The sequence below is a fragment of the Meriones unguiculatus genome, chromosome 8, assembly GCF_030254825.1.
Source record: "Meriones unguiculatus strain TT.TT164.6M chromosome 8, Bangor_MerUng_6.1, whole genome shotgun sequence".
In the NCBI taxonomy this organism is placed as follows: Eukaryota; Metazoa; Chordata; class Mammalia; order Rodentia; family Muridae; genus Meriones; species Meriones unguiculatus.
Genome location: NC_083356.1, coordinates 47,012,510 through 47,030,478, shown reverse-complemented (window position 1 = coordinate 47,030,478; position 17,969 = coordinate 47,012,510). Strand labels below are relative to the sequence as shown.

Genomic DNA, 17,969 nt, shown 5'->3' with positions numbered 1-17,969 from the left:
CACAGGAAGGGGGAGTCCTCCTTCCCTACCATCTGACCCTAGCCTATCAAGTTAGGACTGCCTGAATCTTCTTCCTCTGTGGCCTGGCAAGGCTGTCCTGCCAGGGGAAAGTAATCAAAGAGCGGGTAATTGCATCCATGTCAGAGTCAGCCCCTGCTCCCCTTACCAGAAAGCCCTCATGGAGACTAAGCTGCTTATGGGCTACGTCTGAGCAGGGGTCCAGGTCCCACTCCATGCATGGTCCTTGGTTGGTGCATCAGTCTCTGCAGTCCCCTTCCCTACCCTGGGACCCAGATTTGTTGGCTTTGTTGGTCTACTTTTAGAGCTCCTGTCCTCTTCAGGTCCTTCTATCCCCCCAACTCTTCCATAAGACTCCCTGAACTCTGCCCAAAGTTTGTTTGTTTAGCCGTGAGTCTCAGTATCTGCTTAAGATCCCCTGCTGGATGGAGTCTTTCTGAGGGCATTTATGGTAGGCTCCTGTCCTGTTCCCTCTCTTCAACCCCTTTCAGTGTGTATTCTATTTGTGTTTCTGAATGAGAATTTAGCATCTTCCCTAGAGGCCTCCTTGGTATTTAGCTTCTTTCCATCTGTGGATTTTTAGTATGGTTATCCTATATTATATGGCTAATAACCGCTTATAAGTGAGTATATACCATGCATGTCTTTCTGGTTCTGGGTTACTTCACTAAGGATGATCTTTTCTAGTACCATCCAACTCAAGTGATAGCATATGCTGGTGAGGATGTGGAGAAAGGGGAACCTCCTCCATTGCTGGTGGAAGCGCAAACTTTTACAATCACTTTGGAAATCAATCTGGCACTTTCTCAGACAATTGGGAATAGCGGCACCTCAATATCCAGCTATACCACTCCTGGGCATATATCCAAAAGACGATCCACCATATAAAAAGGACATTTGCTCAACTATGTTCATAGCAGCTTTATTTTTAATAGACAGAATCTATAAACAACCTAGATGTCCCTCAACCAAAGAATGAATAAAGAAATTGTGGTACATTTATAAAATGGAATAGTACTCAGCTATTAAAAACAAGGAAATCATGAAATTTTCAGAGAAACATACTTATAAAGGAAAAAAAAAGATAATTCTTTGAAGAACACAGATGAAGATGGCTGGTTGAAATCTGGGTTTTCTACATATTGCTCTTATTCAAGTAATTATTTTAGTTATACATATTTATGGACTACTTTATAATAATTCAACATATGTTTATAGTTTCTAATAGGCAAATCCAGGTAGGGAAGGTGTCCATCTCCTTAAATATTTGGAAAAAAAATCTGATGAACATGTACTTGCACATATTTATGGCATTTAATATACATGTGAGTGATAGGGACTCATCAAACCAGGATTATTGACATTCCCATCTCCTTATCATGAGTATATCTGTGATCCTTTCCTGTGGTTCTTTATACAATATAGAGTGGGTTTTTCGGAATTACAGTCACTGCATTGAGCTGTAGAATACCAGATTGCTGAAGAGTTGTTCTTGTTCCTAACTGCTTGGGTGCCTATTATCAAACATTTTCCTATCACCTTGCTCCACACGGTTACTAGCCTCTAGTGGTCACAATTATACATTCAGGTTGATTTTAAAATTCTCACCTTTCCCTTAAAAAAGCTAAACAAAACCCTGGTTTCAACCTCAGATCTTTCTGCTCTGGCTGCAGTTTGGGGAGCAGTGCCCACACAGTGGCCACACTGCTGTTTCTGCAGTCAGTGCAGGAGCAGCTTGATGGAACAGTGTGTCAGTGGTTTTCTTCTTGCTGTTTCTGATGGGTCCCTGAGGGTGATTCTGAGTGATTGCGCTCAGGTTCCTGCAGCTCCCTTTTGCCTTCCCAGAAAGTCACCCAGTATAGAGAGGCTATCTCTGCAGGATAAGTGTGAAGCCTCCTCTCTTTTTTTAAGTTCTACCAAGGTATATTTTCACATGTCTTGTTGTTTCATTTGGGTGTTGTTATGAATAGCAGCTAGACATAGATGAAACGGTGTTTCTAAATAAAAGAATGAACTACCCAGGAGGCATGACCACTATTTAACTTGCTGCTTATGTTCAATAGACTGTGAGCTCCTCAAGGGCAGGGATCATACCTCATTTGTCTTTGTAACTGTGTTGACTAACACATACTCATTTGCTCATTCATTTATTCAACAAATATTTACTGAGAGCTGGAGGAGACAAGCAAGATATAGGGTGCAGCAAAGAAATGGAGATTTCATTCGTCCCACAGGCTGTTTCACCCTAGAATCGGTTTCTAGTACGCTGTAAGAAACACAAATAGACACTCAGAAAACATAGTACAAAAGCTGAGCTCACCTATTCATAGGGTCATCAGTGTCAAAGATGAATAGGACCTTCTTTCATAGCTAAGAAAACCAGTTCTCACAGCTGACCAGTCCTGGACCTGCTGTTCTCTTCACCTTGAGCAAGGTGGTCCATTGAAGATAAAGCACTCCATGCAGAGATTGTCTCCTGCCCTCATAACTAAAATTTTATCATATGCAGGGATCTCTCAATGTTCACAGGGGATTGGTTTTCAAGATCTCTCATGGATACCGAAACCCACAGATGTGAAATGGTCTCATAAGAGATGGTATAATATTTGCATATAAACTACATACATCTGCCCATATATTTAAAACTATCTTTAGGTTCCTTATAATACTCAAAGTATGTAAATATTATGCAAATAGTTGTTATACAGTTCTGTTTAGAAATAAAAAAGCAGTCTGTACATATTCAGCAAATATAGAATGAGTTTTTGGAATACTTTCAATAGGCAGTTAGTTAAATTCATAGATGTTGTGGAGAGATAGCTATGTAATTCCAGGTAGGTATCTATTTATACTTTAATATTTAATTTCCAAAAGATTATGTAGATCAAAGGTCTCTACATAACTACTTTTATAAAACCATGAACACAAATTTTATTTGGAGCCAGGATATAAAAGAAAACAAAACTGGAGGTAAAATAAATTTCAGAAAAGAGAGGTCTAGAAAAAGCCTCTTGTTGCAGCTATTGAGTCTATATTTATAGCTCAAAGTATTAATTTAATTTTGCTATGATTTTATGGGTTGGGCATTGGTGAAGGATTCAGTTGGATGTTCATCTAAAGATCTGCTTCCAGGAAGGCATCTTCATTTGTGTGTCTGATGCTCTTTGACGATTCTGTCTTTTCTCATGTGGTGTCTCTCTAGGACATCTTCCTGTAGCTTGCTTTTATAGCAATATAGTGATCTCAGACTCATCTCAAGTGTTCCAAAGAGTTAGAAATTTAGCACTTCTGCTTTCTCTGGGATTAAGTCCAGAAACCAGGCCAATTATCAAATCCACCATATTTTACTAATCCTGTCAGTCAGTAAGCCTTCCCAGATTGTAGGAGAAGGTTTTTAGACCCTGCCTCTCAGTGGGAGGAATGCTGGTGAACTGGCATTCATCTTTGATGTTCTGTAGTCGGTTAAGGTAGCAGACTCAATATACTGATGGCTACACTGCAATTCATGTGATAACAAAGTGCTACCACAATGTGTTATAAACTGGGTGGCTTAAACATGTAAATTGTTTTCTTATAATTTTAGAGGATTGAAATCCATGACTGGGATAACAATACTGCTGGGTTCTGGTTAGGACTCTCTTTGGAGCTACAGACAGACTATAGAGCATGGTAGAACAACCGTAAAGAGCCTCTTTGAGTCCCCATTATATGCCACTAAGGCTATTTACGAGGGGACCATCCTCAGGATGTCATTAGTGACTCAGCATATCAATTAGTGGAAACAACTGACATGCAGCATATAAATAGGGCAACTGTGATAATATTTAAACTTTAAATACAACAGGTAGAAATTTATAATTTCAAAAGTCAAAATCCTCTAAATTTTAGATCTTGGCAACCAATGTATGCCATCTGTTTGCTGGACATACACATGTATAGACACTGCCCATGGCCACCAGTAGCTACATTATCTCAGAAGCACAAAAACAAAGGAGTTGGAAGAAAATACTGGTGTGTATTTGAAAATAGTTTGCCCCCACCAAAAATGAAGATCTTAAGCATATCTCATCATGTTTGAAAAAAAAAGTTGTTGAAAATACACCAAGAGGAAATGAGGAATTTCCCTCTAACACACTATCATGACGCATGAGGGAAAATGGGATGTCTCTTAAGAATTTCTTTCTCCCATGTCTATTCTGCCCAAATCACAACTTGATGAGAAATATAGTGATTTTCATTTTGCTGTTGTGTTTGACAAAAATCTAGGAATACAGATGATGATGGAAGGACTGACTTAACACCCCAGTGGAAAGAGAACCTCAGGCCATAAACTAAATAAGAAGTCATGGATATAAAAAACTTCAAATCTATATTAGTAGCTCTTAAATGCAAGAGACCAAATCATATCCAGACCCAGAAGAATGAGGAAAGAGCTTAAAACTCTACAGTTTGAATTTAAATGATAGATGGTTCTAAAGTAGGTGGTCCATGAAATATAGTGTTCATACTGTCCTACATAGGAAGCATACGATTTGGGTAAACATTCTGTAAAGATCCATGTTAAAGGCTTGTTCCCAGAATGGAACTCTTAGCGTATGGTTTACCTGCTGGGAGCGGTGGTGCACGCCTGCAATCCCAGCACTTGGGGAGACAGAAGCAGGTGGATCTCTGTGAGTTTGAAGCCAGCATGGTCTGCAAAGTGAGTGCACGACAGCCAGGGCTATCCCTTGTTTCAAAAAAAAAAGTTGATCTTGGGAGGTAGGTAAGGTATAGGTAGGTCTATAGTAGGTGGGCCTTTCTTTGGTCACTGGCAATGACAGTGGAACAAAGGGACAGTGGGAACCTGGCTCATTTTTTCTTTTTCTTTTTTTTTGCTTTCTGGCTTGTGATATGACCAGTTGTTTGGACATGTGCTGATGTGATGCCGCTATCATCACACACTAGCCATTAGTTTCCCTGAACTTTGATTTGAATCTCCCAACTAAGCTTAATAGTCCATTTCTTTTTATAAGTTAGTTCCTTCAGTTATTTTGTCCTGATAGCATAAAGGTGGCTAATAAAAAGAGGCTGTTCAGAAAGAGAATGAAACTGAGCACAGACAGTAGGTGTGATGCCTGTTTTTCTGAACTGGTATTGATGACTGTTATAACAGAATCAAGAGAAGACCATACATGACAAGTCTCCATTTCCCCAACTTAGCATGGAAAGGTGCTAAGTGCAGAAATGGACTTTCTACTCCCGAGGCTGCATGAAGTAGCTAAGTGGGGGGCATAAACTCATTTTCTCTGTTGAGATGTGTTTCTTATTCTGTAAAATAAGAAGGGTTGACTTGAGCCTCAATAATGACAAGAACAATTCCTTGCATCCTGTGTCAGATAGACCCACTCGCTACTCAGAGCACCAATTTGCCCACTAAAATTTGGTCTCAAAAACTTTGGTCTCAAAATCTTTGGCAACTTAGCCATTTACAACAAAAGGCAGTCAGAAAACAGACCAAAATCAACTTTCTAGTGTTGGTAGAGAACTTTCACGGTCACTTCTCTTCCTGTCCATGCAGCTACATTATAAATAAAAGCATGAAAAGGGTTATAAACTGTAGTTTTGGAGAAGGGGAAATTGTTTTAGTTCAGGAGTTGTCCAGAAATAGCAATATGGAATCAAAAGGGAAGGAATGCTATAGTGTCTTTAGTCAGTCTCAGGCCTGTCCTGGTTACCACACTGTTGGACACCACATATAATTGCTTCTAGGGGGATTTATCAGGAGAGCCAGGACTAGAATTAGAATGAGCAGTGTTGTGGGGGTGGACCTGCATGAATATTGGAAGGCCTCTTTCCATTTTGTGACAAGCAGTTCTACTGATTCACCTAAGATCCAGCCTTAAAAAGTATTAGGACAATGAAATTGCAAGACTGTTGTAAATTTATTTCTCCACTGGAGACCCCTTGGGCTGATGGAGAGCGGTTTGTGTAGTAGGGGAAATGCTAACAGAATAAGCTAGTCTTTGACTTACTGAAGGGCAGTTGCTGCAGAGGTTAATGGCTCTAGATCTTTTTGGATTATCTATGTAGCTTTGTTCAAATTACCCACTGTCTTCAGGTCTTGACTTTTCAATCTGGGAAGCAGAAGTGAGAACCTCTTTGGGAGCTTGCATAGCCTAGAGCTAGGTCCCCTACACATATGTAGAAGATGTGAAGCAACGTCATCATGTGGGCCCCCTAACAACAGGAGTAGGGGGCAATCTTTAACTCTGTTGCCCTTCTTTGGATCCCTTTTCCCTAGCTGGGCTGCCTTGTCTGGTCTCAGTGGGAAAGGATGCACTTAGTTCTGCTCGATTTGATGTGCCAGGGTGATGGGTATCCTTTAGGGGCCTCCTCTTCTCTGAGAAGATGAGGGTGTGTGGAGGGAAGAAATGTAAAGGTAGGACTGGGAGGAGAGGTGGAAGGGGACTAGGATCAGGCTGTAAGGTGAATAAATAAATAAAATTTAAAATAAAAAAAATAAAAAAAAACTGTATATGATCTGGGTATAAGATAGTGACAATGTATTGTTCACAAAAAATGAAAAAGAAAAAGGAAAATAAGAAGCTCTTTGGAAGGATGTTGTAAAGTTGGGGATGCATATATAACAACACCTGACACAGAGTGAGTGGACATTACAGGGAAATTCCTTCTTTCTGAACTCTGTTCTGCCTCTGGGGACAGCCAGGAAATGAAGCAAACTTAGGACAGCGATATTAAAGCCATAAATGGACTTGGAAATCCAGGTGCCAGTGTAGAGGAAGCCCATGAGTCTTTACAGGCACTTCTGACTTTGTGACTCACAGCTCCATTCTGTCATCTCCTCCCATCCTGCTCTGGTTGGACATTATGGGGGAATACTGACAGCGTAATGCTGGGATCATCCCTCCCAGCATGGCCCGAAGGCCGAAGTTCCTGGAGAAATGGAATCATAAGCACTTGCTTCATGGGCTGACTTAGTTGAGAACAACAGCTACCATTACTGATGTGACAAGGCCACGTTGGCCCAGGGTTGGGTAATTTATTAGCATTGTCTGAGACAGTCTTCTTAACACCATGAGAGGTAGATGTGACGAGTCTCAGTTTACAGATTTGAAAATTGAGGCTAAGACTAGTGAACTGTACAAAGGGGACATGTTTTGGATTTTTTGGTGACTTGTAAATCTTTATTTACTACTGGCCATTTAGCACTTTTCCTCTCCTCAGGTAATTTGACATGAACATCTGAATAATCAGTTAACTAATAAGACCAAAAATAATATAACATCATGTATCACAGCAAAACTAGATAGCAAGCAGTTGGGACCATGAGCTTTGTTTCATTATTTCTTGTATCACTATTGCCAAGTATAGTAGACATTTATTCATCATGGGTTGGTGTATAATTAAATAAAGTGGTAAGTGACCAGGCATATCCACTGAGATGTTACAGGGAATACAAAATCAGAAAGATGTCAAGGATATTATGGAGAAGGGCAGCTTCATTGAGCCTAAAACAAAATCTGGATTTAAATGAAGAAATCAAAGAAAACAGAGTTGTAGAAGAAGCAAAAACATGGGAGGCAAGATGCAGCATGAGCATGGGTACTGAGACACAAGGATTATCTGACCAGCTAGTCAGCTAGGCAAGGTATCAGACAAATCAAGTGGTTCAAGACCCATTACCAGGAAACGGGCCAACAGAGGCACTGAAAGCAGATAAAAGGAAAACAGAGTAGGCGGTCTAGACATTCTATGAAGAGTCAAAGGAAGCAGCCTAGGTCACAGGAAACCAACTGTTCCACCAAGGGTGGAGTGTATGCAAATAAGACTCTTGGCAGCAGAGAAACACAAAAAGAGGAAGACAAGTCAGCCAAGAGAGTGTGGAAGAGGAGACATACCAGGAAAGGTGCTTGGAGCAGCTCATGCTGGGACTAACTGCCATCTCCTCTTGGTTTTTCATGCACCACAGCAGCCTACTTGTTCTCAGGAGGCCCTGAGACAGCTGTATATGCTATCAAATGAACTCAGGGAAATCCTATTTACTGAGGGAGATACAACACTTAAAGAGGCATATGGTCTTTTTAGTGGGATTTTCTGATTAGATATATTAACAGATTATAAATATATTATTTTAGTACATTTTATATAATTAATGGTATAGATACTCTTTATTTGGAGTAAAGAATTGAGTCTAAAAATGGGAGGATGTAAAGAAGGTTATACCTTGAGGTTGTTGGTTTTATCCTTTTTCTTTCCATCCCATTATTTCTACAGGACAATAAAATCACTACAGTCGGTTTGGGCCTGTCAGTATGCATTTAGTCTGTGTTACAGCCAAAGAAGAAAATTTACTTAGAAATGAACTAGCATCTTTCACAAAATAATCAGAGCAATGGTGTGAGATGGTGTCTGCTTCCACCTGAAGGACTGAAGAGCTTATCACTGCTTCACACAGGAAAATACTGTAAAATCTGAAATTCCCATGAGCTGCTCGAAGGCTCTGTGAGGAGGACTTTTTGGCCATGACAAAGCCCCAAGGAACACCCGGAGACTTGATATATTAGTTTATCTCACAGGAGTATACAAAGTTTTTGATTCATAGCTAAGGCTTATTCCAACAAATGGAAGCAAAATAAAATAAGAAAATGGAAAACAATGCATGGTGTGGAATTCGGGATGAACCAGGCTCTAGCCTTCAAGAGTCTTTTGCGGGTGGAGTCCAACAGAATGAGTCCAGCAGTGATCTGTGGTAAGACATATGAAGTGTCTACTAAACATGTTCATTAGAAACTTGGTAACTGGGAAGTCGGGCTCAGAGCCATGATGGCAGAGGTGACCCAGTATGTAGTGCTGGTGTGGGGCGGTAGAGTCCCATTCGAGACTGAGCCACGAGCACATCCTCCATCCTCAGAGCCCCTGCCACCGTGGGCCGCGAGTCTGGGAACCTGATTAAAGATGCAGAACATTGTCCCCTACAGCTTGTCGCCCATTGAGCAGCATGCCTTCCCTGAGTACTTCAGCAAAGCCATCCCCAAAGTGCTGCACAGAACACTCGGGCGCATCCTCACATGGCTCCGCCATTCTGTGGTGTCCAATCCGATCTACATATGGGGGAACCAGGAGTTCGAGTAGTCTGAAAGGAAAAACCCAGCCACGCACGCAAATGACAAGTAGCTGCACACATCTGGACGACTGTTTCCTGCCTTTGAAAGACCCTTCTCTGGGAAGTGGGTATGCCCTGTAGAGTCTTGAAGCTTATCGCGGTTCACCAAAAGAAAAAAGGAAAAAAGGAAGAAAGGAACTTAGTAACCAAAGACCCAAAGATTGCATTTGGAGACAGTCACTGGCATTGTCCACTGCTGTGCAACATTCAGCCTTCCAGAAAGGAAGTCAGGCGTTCAGCATGAGAGACCTTTTTGAATGTGTGCTGTTTTAGCATCATGAGCACTGGGTAGGAAGTGGTGGGAACTCTCCTGAAACCCAAGTTCCCAGAAGCCAGAGAGGGCCAGCCTGGCAATAAAAACAGTCTAGGGTAAGCATCCCTGTCTGCAGTGCTCGCTTTTCCTGCTTGATATTTCAATAGAGAATAGTGGGGGCTGGGTGGGAAAATCCTGGATTTTATGGGGGCTGAATATACAATAGGATACTAAAAGCTTAGAGGAGTTCAGTAGCATAAAAGACTTACTTTTCAAACAATATTTTCCCGACCCATTTGCCCATGATCATTTTTTAAAATGCTTACTGCAGCCTGTTAGATATTAGCATAATTTGGCAAATCCCAGACACGATGTATGAACTTCTGTTACTTCTCTGTCCTCAGCTTTTGCCTTTCATTAGACATGCTAATAATAATAACCAGTACTTATGTAGTTCTCCCTGTGTGTAAAGAGGTTTTCATATAACTCACTGACTCAAACAGGAGGTTGGTCGGGTCAACCTGTAAGTAGGGCAAAGCAGCAGAGCATGGGGTCAAGAGAACAGGTCTTGCCTTTGCATGGCTGAATCCCTCCTTTTCCCACTCTGTCAGTGTGTGTGACAAGTTTCTTGACTCTGCTGTGCTTCCATTTCCCTACCTGTAAAAAATGAGAATAGTATGCATAGTACTGGCTACAAATATACTTAGTAATTTTTTTTAAGTGAAGAGAGAGGGTTAGGGAGATGGCTCTGGATAAAGTCCTTGCCATTCAATTCTGAGGAGTGGTAAATGGATCCCTGGCACCCATAGAAGAGCAGGGTGGTTGTGGTGGCCTGCCTAATCCTAGCAATGGAGAAGCAGAGACAGAGCATCCCCTAAGCAAGCTGGCTAGATAAGTTCTGCTGAATCTGTGAGCTCTGGACGAGGTGCAAGACAGTGCGTTAATAAATGATTGAAGAAGACACTTGACATCTTCCCCTGCCTTCACACACATTTTGAACACAGATTTATGCATGTATACATGTACACATCACACACACACACACAAACACACACGCACATGCACGCATGGTGAGTTAAATTCTTTTTTAGCGCAAATCAAGTATACCTGATTTGTTATTCCATTCCATCCATTGGTTGTGAGAAAGGTATAGAAAACAAATCATTGTGACTTTAGAGACTACGGCTGGGATGGACTGGTTAGGGGAGGGTGGCCCTGAGAAGTGCTAGATAGAATTGGCAGCAGGTCTAAGGAAGATCGGACACCCACAGCCAGCAAAAACCGGGGACCAACTCCAGGGACGTAAACAGGCTGTCACAGGCCAAGAGGCACCATTAATTTCCTGGGCATCTAGGACTGAGGCCAAGAACAGAAGTGATCTGCTTTAGACTGTAAACAGAGCAAGACTCTAAACAGCCTTCAGTTAAACCTGGCAATTTTATCCATATGCTTGAAGAAAAGCACCTCACAAGAAAATCCCCTATGAATCAAGTCTCATACAGATTTACATGGTGGAGAAAAGAACAAGGAAAGATGCCAAATTGAAAAACGACAAGCTGCCATGAGGAAAAAGTCAATTTTTAATATGCATTGGCACTTTGGCTTTATCCTGTCTCAGGGCTAAATCCAGCCGAGGAATGTTCTAGATAACTGAACAATCCTTCATTAAGATACATGAAGAGTTAGCAGTGTCATCTTGGAAGAGAAGGACAGTGGTCTGTTTTATAGTCTGTGCTGTGGATGTGAAAACAGGGGCACAGGGCATGGTAAAAGTTGCAGAAATAAAGCATTTGAAAATGAAAGGGCTTGCCAGGGTTTGCTATCTCCTGATAAACCCAAGATTTTTCATGGCTATAACGGTTCTTAGGTGTTATGATGTTATAACATATAACATTATGTAACATATAAAATGTTTCCTTACAAACATTTTCCTAGGTTCCATCTATCTTGTGGAATCAGCATCTAAAACATTCTGTATATTGTCATAGTGCCTGCCTTTATATTGTTAATTAACAGAGAGCTGAATGTATTGTGTGTAGCACACACTCAGTAACTGTGAGAATAAGCGAGGGGCCTTTCTTCAGGATTCTACTTTAAGTGGCCAATGTAGCAGCATTGGACCTATCAATCCCTGTCTCATCTCCGTTACCTATATAGAATGTTACAGTAAGAGCTACTGTTGAAGGGCCCTTGATTTTTTTTTATGAGTATGGTTTCAGGACTTTAACATTTATCAACTTTTCCTCATGGAGTCACTATAAGGGAAGACTATTGGTTCTGTACTCTCCAGGCATAAGGAAAGGAAACTTCCCAAGCTCACCTAACTGAGAAATGGGAGAGCCTCTTCTGCAGCCCCGTTAATCGTGATATCCACTATGTTTGGCTGTGACTTGGCATAGCTTACCCCTTCTCCAGTGTATGCCAGTGCTAACCTGTGGTGGGGGAGTGTTCCTTCCTCTCTCCTTCAGAGAATCAACAGAACAGGCTGAGGAAGCCAAGATGAAACAGCTCAAAAACCACACAAATGACACCAAGCGTTATGTGGCCAGAAAGATCTAGAGTCACAATCTTCTTTCTCTAATAAATTTCTCTGTGACTTTTACTATCTTATTTCAGACTCTTGGATCCTCCATTTCTCATCTATTAAAAGTGAATTACAGAAGAACCCACTTCATAGTGTATGTTGTGAAAATGAAATGATTTAAAAGTATGAAGTACTTATATTCAAGTGCCTACCACAGAGCTTAATTAAGACCAAGGTGCACTTAAAGTCTGGTTTGATAACCATAATGGCAGCACTTACTTCACCTTAGTAGGTGTTTGACAAATGTATACAATGTGTACAAACATACATGTCTTTATTTGTGGACTCAATGTAGTTAGCCCTAGACAGAGAAGCTAATTGTTATTTTGGCTATTTCAAAACATATCTCCTAGGATGTTAGTCTCATTAAATATGAGTAGGATGGTGTTTGGCCATAGGATGTAGATTCGTAGCAAATGTGGTACTCAAATTACTATATTCACAACAGGAAGTCAGCCTGGATTTCATGAGCCTGTTCTCTGCTTCCCTTTCCTTGATGTTATTTATAGGTCACGTTGACCACATTCCAATGTTGCCCTGGCATATCTCTATGGCAATCACTTAAGTCAAGAACATGAAACTTTCTAAACTTCCTTTTTTTTTTTTAGTTTGGCCATGTTGGACCTAAGTCATCAGAGTTTACATTCGCATGGCTCCATCTACATCTTCATAAGCTATATGCTTAAATTATAGGATATTAATGCAAAGAAAGATGGTGAGTTTGGTTAATTTCTGTCTCTGCAATATAATTAAGGCCAATAAAAGCTTTGACTGTATAATAACTGTGATTAACATCTTTCAAACTACTATATGACTACCACACAGTGAGTAAAGAGTACAAGAGATATTGCCAGGTACTTAGAAACACATATCTTGGGCCTCCCTTTACATGTTCTTGACTGGGTCAATGCTGGCCCAATCAGTGTTCTTGTCCAGAGAATCTGGAATCGGGATAGGGAAGGTCAGAACATAATTGGAAGTGGAAAATTAAGAAGCCAAGAAAACACAAAAAAGGGTTCTGCTGGTTCTAGCCACACCTATGAAATGTTGAAGGGAGTGGAAACCATTAGCTTCTCTGTGAAATGAAATGAGAGGTGATAAACTAAGTCTGAAGAATGAAGGCATAAAATTCTCACCTAGCATGCAAGAAATGTATGAGATGCTGGGTGTCATTCCCAGGACTATAATAACAAACAAATAAATAAAAGTAAGAAGTAGCCAGAAGGGAAAATCAGAAAGAGATCAGATGGTTGATCACTGGAGTTGTGATGCTGAGGTGGAGCCTACACCTAGTGCTCTTAGGGACATGCCCAGTACTAAACAGCATCCCTTGCCATCTTCAGATTCTTGCTGATTTTCCAGTTCACAGTTCTAATTTACCCTGAGGCCCAGCTGCCTTTTTATTCTAAAAGCTTATTCCGGGCCTCTCGCAGTATGTATTGAGGCAACCCCACAGTGGCTCTTTGCTTTGCTGAAGCCACCTTGAGTTGATTTCTATTCTTTGTAACCACAAGAATCCTAACTCACCCAGTGGAAAACTCTGATTACAATTAGGCTTATCAACAATAATCCTTATGTGTATTAACACTCTGCACATTTATAAACTGCTTATTATTATTAATATCTACGACAAGCAAGTACTACAGTAATGCCGCTGAAGCAGTCATCCAAGAGCTAATAATTGGGTAGCAGCTGGAGGTTAAAAAGCAAGCCAGGGAGAGTGAATGGATTTGCTGAAATGATAACTAATATGAAAAGCCATCGCATCGCTGGAGTTAATTCCATTTACAAGAGCCCATCAGGGTTGGATGAGTGTAGATCAGTAAGACAGTGGGGGGAAATTTTCTTCTATTAGGAAAGAATAAAACAATGAAACAGATGGATTGCTGTTTTTAAGATTAAGATTACAAGAACACAAAACACTGGCTATGCTTAGATGGTTCAGAAAAAAATGGCTACCGCCTACATGGTTCTTAAGAAATATGCTTCATTCCTACAGATGCCAATAAGGCATTAGGCAAGTGTCAATTTAGTAATGGAAGTGCCAGCGAAGATTCATATTTAACAGGGACCAAATATAATAGATAATGGAAAAAGAGGGTTGGTCGGCATCTAAATTAACGAATAGTGATTGGGGAAATAATTGAAGCAATAAAAAGATCAATAGGAAATCAGGCCATTCTCTAGGACCTCAGAGTTTCCCAGTAGAATATATTTTTTTAAAAAAAGACCATTTTTATTGACTCTTTCTCTTTTGATGGCACTGAGTTGTAGCTCAGGCACCTACTCACTACCAAGTAGGAACACAATGAGAATGAGGCTGAGTAAAGATATGGCAAGTGGCCGATAGACAGGAGCTTCGTTTCTAGGTCATATAGCCCCTCAGATGGAACAATAACAACAGGAACACTGTTACAAGTTGTAAATAACACCTGAGTTGCACTGTTAAAAAAATCAGAAAAACACAGGAAGATGAAAAGCTAGTAAAATCATCCTCCATAGGGCTGGGGAGATGGCCCTCCCAAGTGTTGGTCACGCAATCATGAGGACCTGAGCTTGGATCTTCAGCATCCGTGTGAGAGGACCGGCATGTGTGTGCAGCCCCAGTGTTGGCGTATGGGGAGACAGGCAGATCCCTGGAGCTTGCTTGCTAGCCAGTCTAGCTGAATTGACATGTTCCAGGATCAGGGAGAAAACTCTCAAAAATCAGGTGGAGAGCCTTTAACCTGATGTTGACCTCTGGCCTGCATATGTACACACATCTACTCATCTGCATGCACACACATGAACACTTACAAACACATGCTAAAGACACACATAAAATAATACCTTTAATCTCACATCCAAAGAAACACTATTAGAATTTCAGTGTATTTCTTGTAAATATATATATGAATAATATACCTATATATGAGTAATGTACCTATTTTTCTGTATATATACCACTAAACATAATGAAATCTACACACCTAAAAAAGATAATCAAGAGAGCGGACATGGGGTAAGATGATCAATCCTCATTTAGAAAGACACATGGGATGTTCAGGGAACGTATCACAGGAGTCTACTGAGCACATCTGAAAGACTCTAACTAGCAGTGTTTTCAAAGCAGATACAAAGACTCATAACCAAACCTTTGGCAGAGTACAGGGAATCATAAGAAAGAAGGGGAGTTAGTCTGATGGGGAAAGGATAGGAGCTCCACAAGGACCAAATATATCTGGGCACAGGGTCTTTTCTGAGACTGACATTCAACCAAGGACCATGTATGGATATAACTTAGAACCTCTGCTCGGATGTAGCCCGTGGTAGCTCAGTAACCAATTGGTTTCCCATAGTGAGGGGAACAAGGACTATTTCTAACAGGAATTCAATGACTGGCTCTTTGACCTCCCCATCCCCCAAGGGAGGAGCAGTCCTGTTAGGCCACAGAGGAGGGCTTTGCAGCCAGTCCTGAAGATACCTGATAAAAGAGGATCAGATGAATGGGGAGGAGGTCCCCCCCATCAGTGGACTTGGAAAGGGGCACGGTGGAGATGAGGGAGGGAGGGTGGGATTGGGAGGGAACGAGGGAGCTGGACACGGCTGGGATACAGAGTTAATAAAATGTAACTGATAAGAAAAAAATAAAAAAAAAGAATTTAAGAAATTCTAATGTAGATAAACATAATGTATAGAGAGGGTCTAGAGTAATTAATCATGTGTTCAGCAGTTTGTTTCCTAATACTAGACTTGCAGACAGCAGAAAGGGGCACGGTGGAGATGAGGGAGGGAGGGAATGAGGGATCGGACACGGCTGAGATACAGTTAATAAAATGTAACTGATGAGAAAAATAAATAAATAAATGTTTCTTTTAATACGTTTATTAGCAAAATTAATACACAGAAATACTGATCTTATTTCACTGATAACCACCAGCATTTTTGGTTAATAAAAGCAAATAAAAATTTATTTTGAAAAGCAAAAAAAAAAAAAAACAAAACAAAAACTAATACCTTATTCTCCTGTAACACTGTTGTTATAGTTTGCTTTTCACGCAATATTTAGTGAAAGTTTTCTTTCTTTCTTTTGAATGCTCTATCACATCATACTGCATGGCTTTTTCATACTGCAACTAATATTAGCTATTTAAATAGTTCACATTTTACCCATCCTTTTTTTTTTTTACTTCATTCTTGTTTTTCTTTTTTTTTTCATTTACAGATCACATTTATTATTCAAATAATTTAATTTTCTTCCAACCTCAGATGTTTTTTTATTAATTACAATTTATTCACTTTTTATACCCCCATAAACCCCTTCCTCCTCCCCTCCTAATCCCACCTTTCCTCTCCCTTCTCCACACATGCCCCTCCCCAAGTCTACTATATAGGGGAAGTCTTTCTCTCCTTCCTTCTGATCCTAGTCTATCAGATCTCATCAGGAGTGGCTGCATTGTCATCATCTGTGGCTTGGTAAGGCTGCTCCTCCCTCAGGAGGAGGTGATCAAAGAGCAGGCCAATCAGTTCATGTCAGAGACAGTCCCTGTTCCCATTACTATGGAACCCACTTGGACACTGAACTGCCATGGGCTACAACTGTGCAGGGGTTCTAGGTTATCTCCATGCATGGTACTTGCTTGGCATATGAGTGTCAGGAAAGACCCCTGTGCTCAGATTTTTTGTTACTGTTGCTCTCCTTGTGGAGCTCCTGTCCTCTCCAGATCTTACTTTTTCCACTTTCATAAGATTCCATGCACTCTGCCCAACAGTGGCCATAAGTCTCAGCATCTGCTTCAATAGTCTGCAGGGCAGAGCCTTTTAGAGGTCCTCTGTGGCAGGTTCCTAACTTGTTTCCTGTTTTCTTCTTCTTCTGATGTCCATCCTCTTTGCCTTTTTGGATGGGGATTGAGCATTTTAACTAGAGTCTTCCCTCTTGATTAGCAATGAGATTTATTTAAAAAGACATTTTGTGTGTGCAAGTGTAATGTGAATATGGGTTCTTAGGCCATGACAAAGACGTGAAAAAATGATGACAACTTTTTGGCATTTATTTTCATGTTGCCAGTTCCCATACCACAAACATTCTCCACTGACATCGTTGATACTCAAATAAACTTAGTTGAAATATTCTATCAGTAAAATACTGTCTTCTATTCAGATTAAAACATATTGTCAGGACAAGTTGGCAGCACCAGAAGAACATTGTGTCTGAGGAGCAGGACAACATTTTTCATACAGTGACCAAGAGACTCAAGTCTGGGCCATAAAACAACAGTGATTGTGTTTCTTAGGTGAAAGGAAACTCCACGGTCTGGAAATCACTTGGGACTACACTCAGGTCACCCAGCCATAACCCAGAAGAGATCCAGGTCATGCAGGCACTAGCTGGAAACAACCCAGATGCCCCTCAACTGAAGAATGGAAATTGTGATACATCTACACAATGGGATATTACTCAGCAATGAAAAACAAGGAAATCATGAAATTTGCAGATAAATTTGCAGTAGGAACTGGAAAGGATCATCCTGAGTGAGCTATCCCAGAAGCAGAAAGACACACACGGTATATACTTACTCATATAGACATGATATTGATAAAGCTACTAAAGTATGTACACCTAAAGAAACTAATCAAGAGGGAAGACTCTTGTTTTTCTTTTTTTAATTATATATCCACTTCACATCCAGATTGTAGCCCCCTCTCTCCTCACCTTTCAGTCCCCTCCTCGCACCCTTTTCCCCCTTTCTCTCCCCCTCTCAGAAAAGGGGAGCTCCCCCTACCAGCCCACCCCAACACATCAAGTTGCATCAGCTCACCCTCATCCACCGAGGGCAGGAAAGGCAGTCCTGCTAGGGGAAAGTGATTGAAAGCAGGCAACAGAGTCCACAGTAGAAACAGCACACACTCCACTCACTAGGAGATCCATAGGAAGATTAAACTGCCATTCTGCTACACTTGTAGAGTAGTTG

At 40.8% G+C, this 17,969-nt stretch overlaps 2 protein-coding genes across 3 annotated transcripts in view; one reads left to right on the top strand and one right to left on the bottom strand.

Annotated features, from left to right (window-relative positions):
* Samd12 (sterile alpha motif domain containing 12) overlaps positions 1 to 17,969 on the bottom strand; it is a 435,546-nt gene that overhangs the window by 138,931 nt on the left and 278,646 nt on the right. Inside the window, exon 5 of one of the 2 annotated variants that reach the window (XM_060389417.1) lies at positions 10,000 to 10,091. The exons of the other annotated variant lie outside the window; for it this stretch is intronic. Within the exon in view, the coding sequence (XP_060245400.1) occupies positions 10,042 to 10,091 (50 nt within the window). The 3' untranslated portion in view covers positions 10,000 to 10,041. Of the gene's footprint in view, positions 1 to 9,999; positions 10,092 to 17,969 lie in introns of those variants that run through there. 2 annotated transcript variants of the gene reach the window in all.
* Positions 8,764 to 9,150, top strand: LOC110561759 (cytochrome b-c1 complex subunit 8-like). The gene has a single exon (XM_060389419.1). The coding sequence runs from the start codon at positions 8,974 to 8,976 to the stop codon at positions 9,148 to 9,150; it is 177 nt and encodes a 58-aa protein (XP_060245402.1). The 5' UTR covers positions 8,764 to 8,973.

Excerpts from the sequence above, each read along its gene's own strand:
- LOC110561759 (XM_060389419.1), top strand. The coding sequence starts at position 8,974 with ATGCAGAACATTGTCCCCTACAGCTTGTCGCCCATTGAGCAGCATGCC.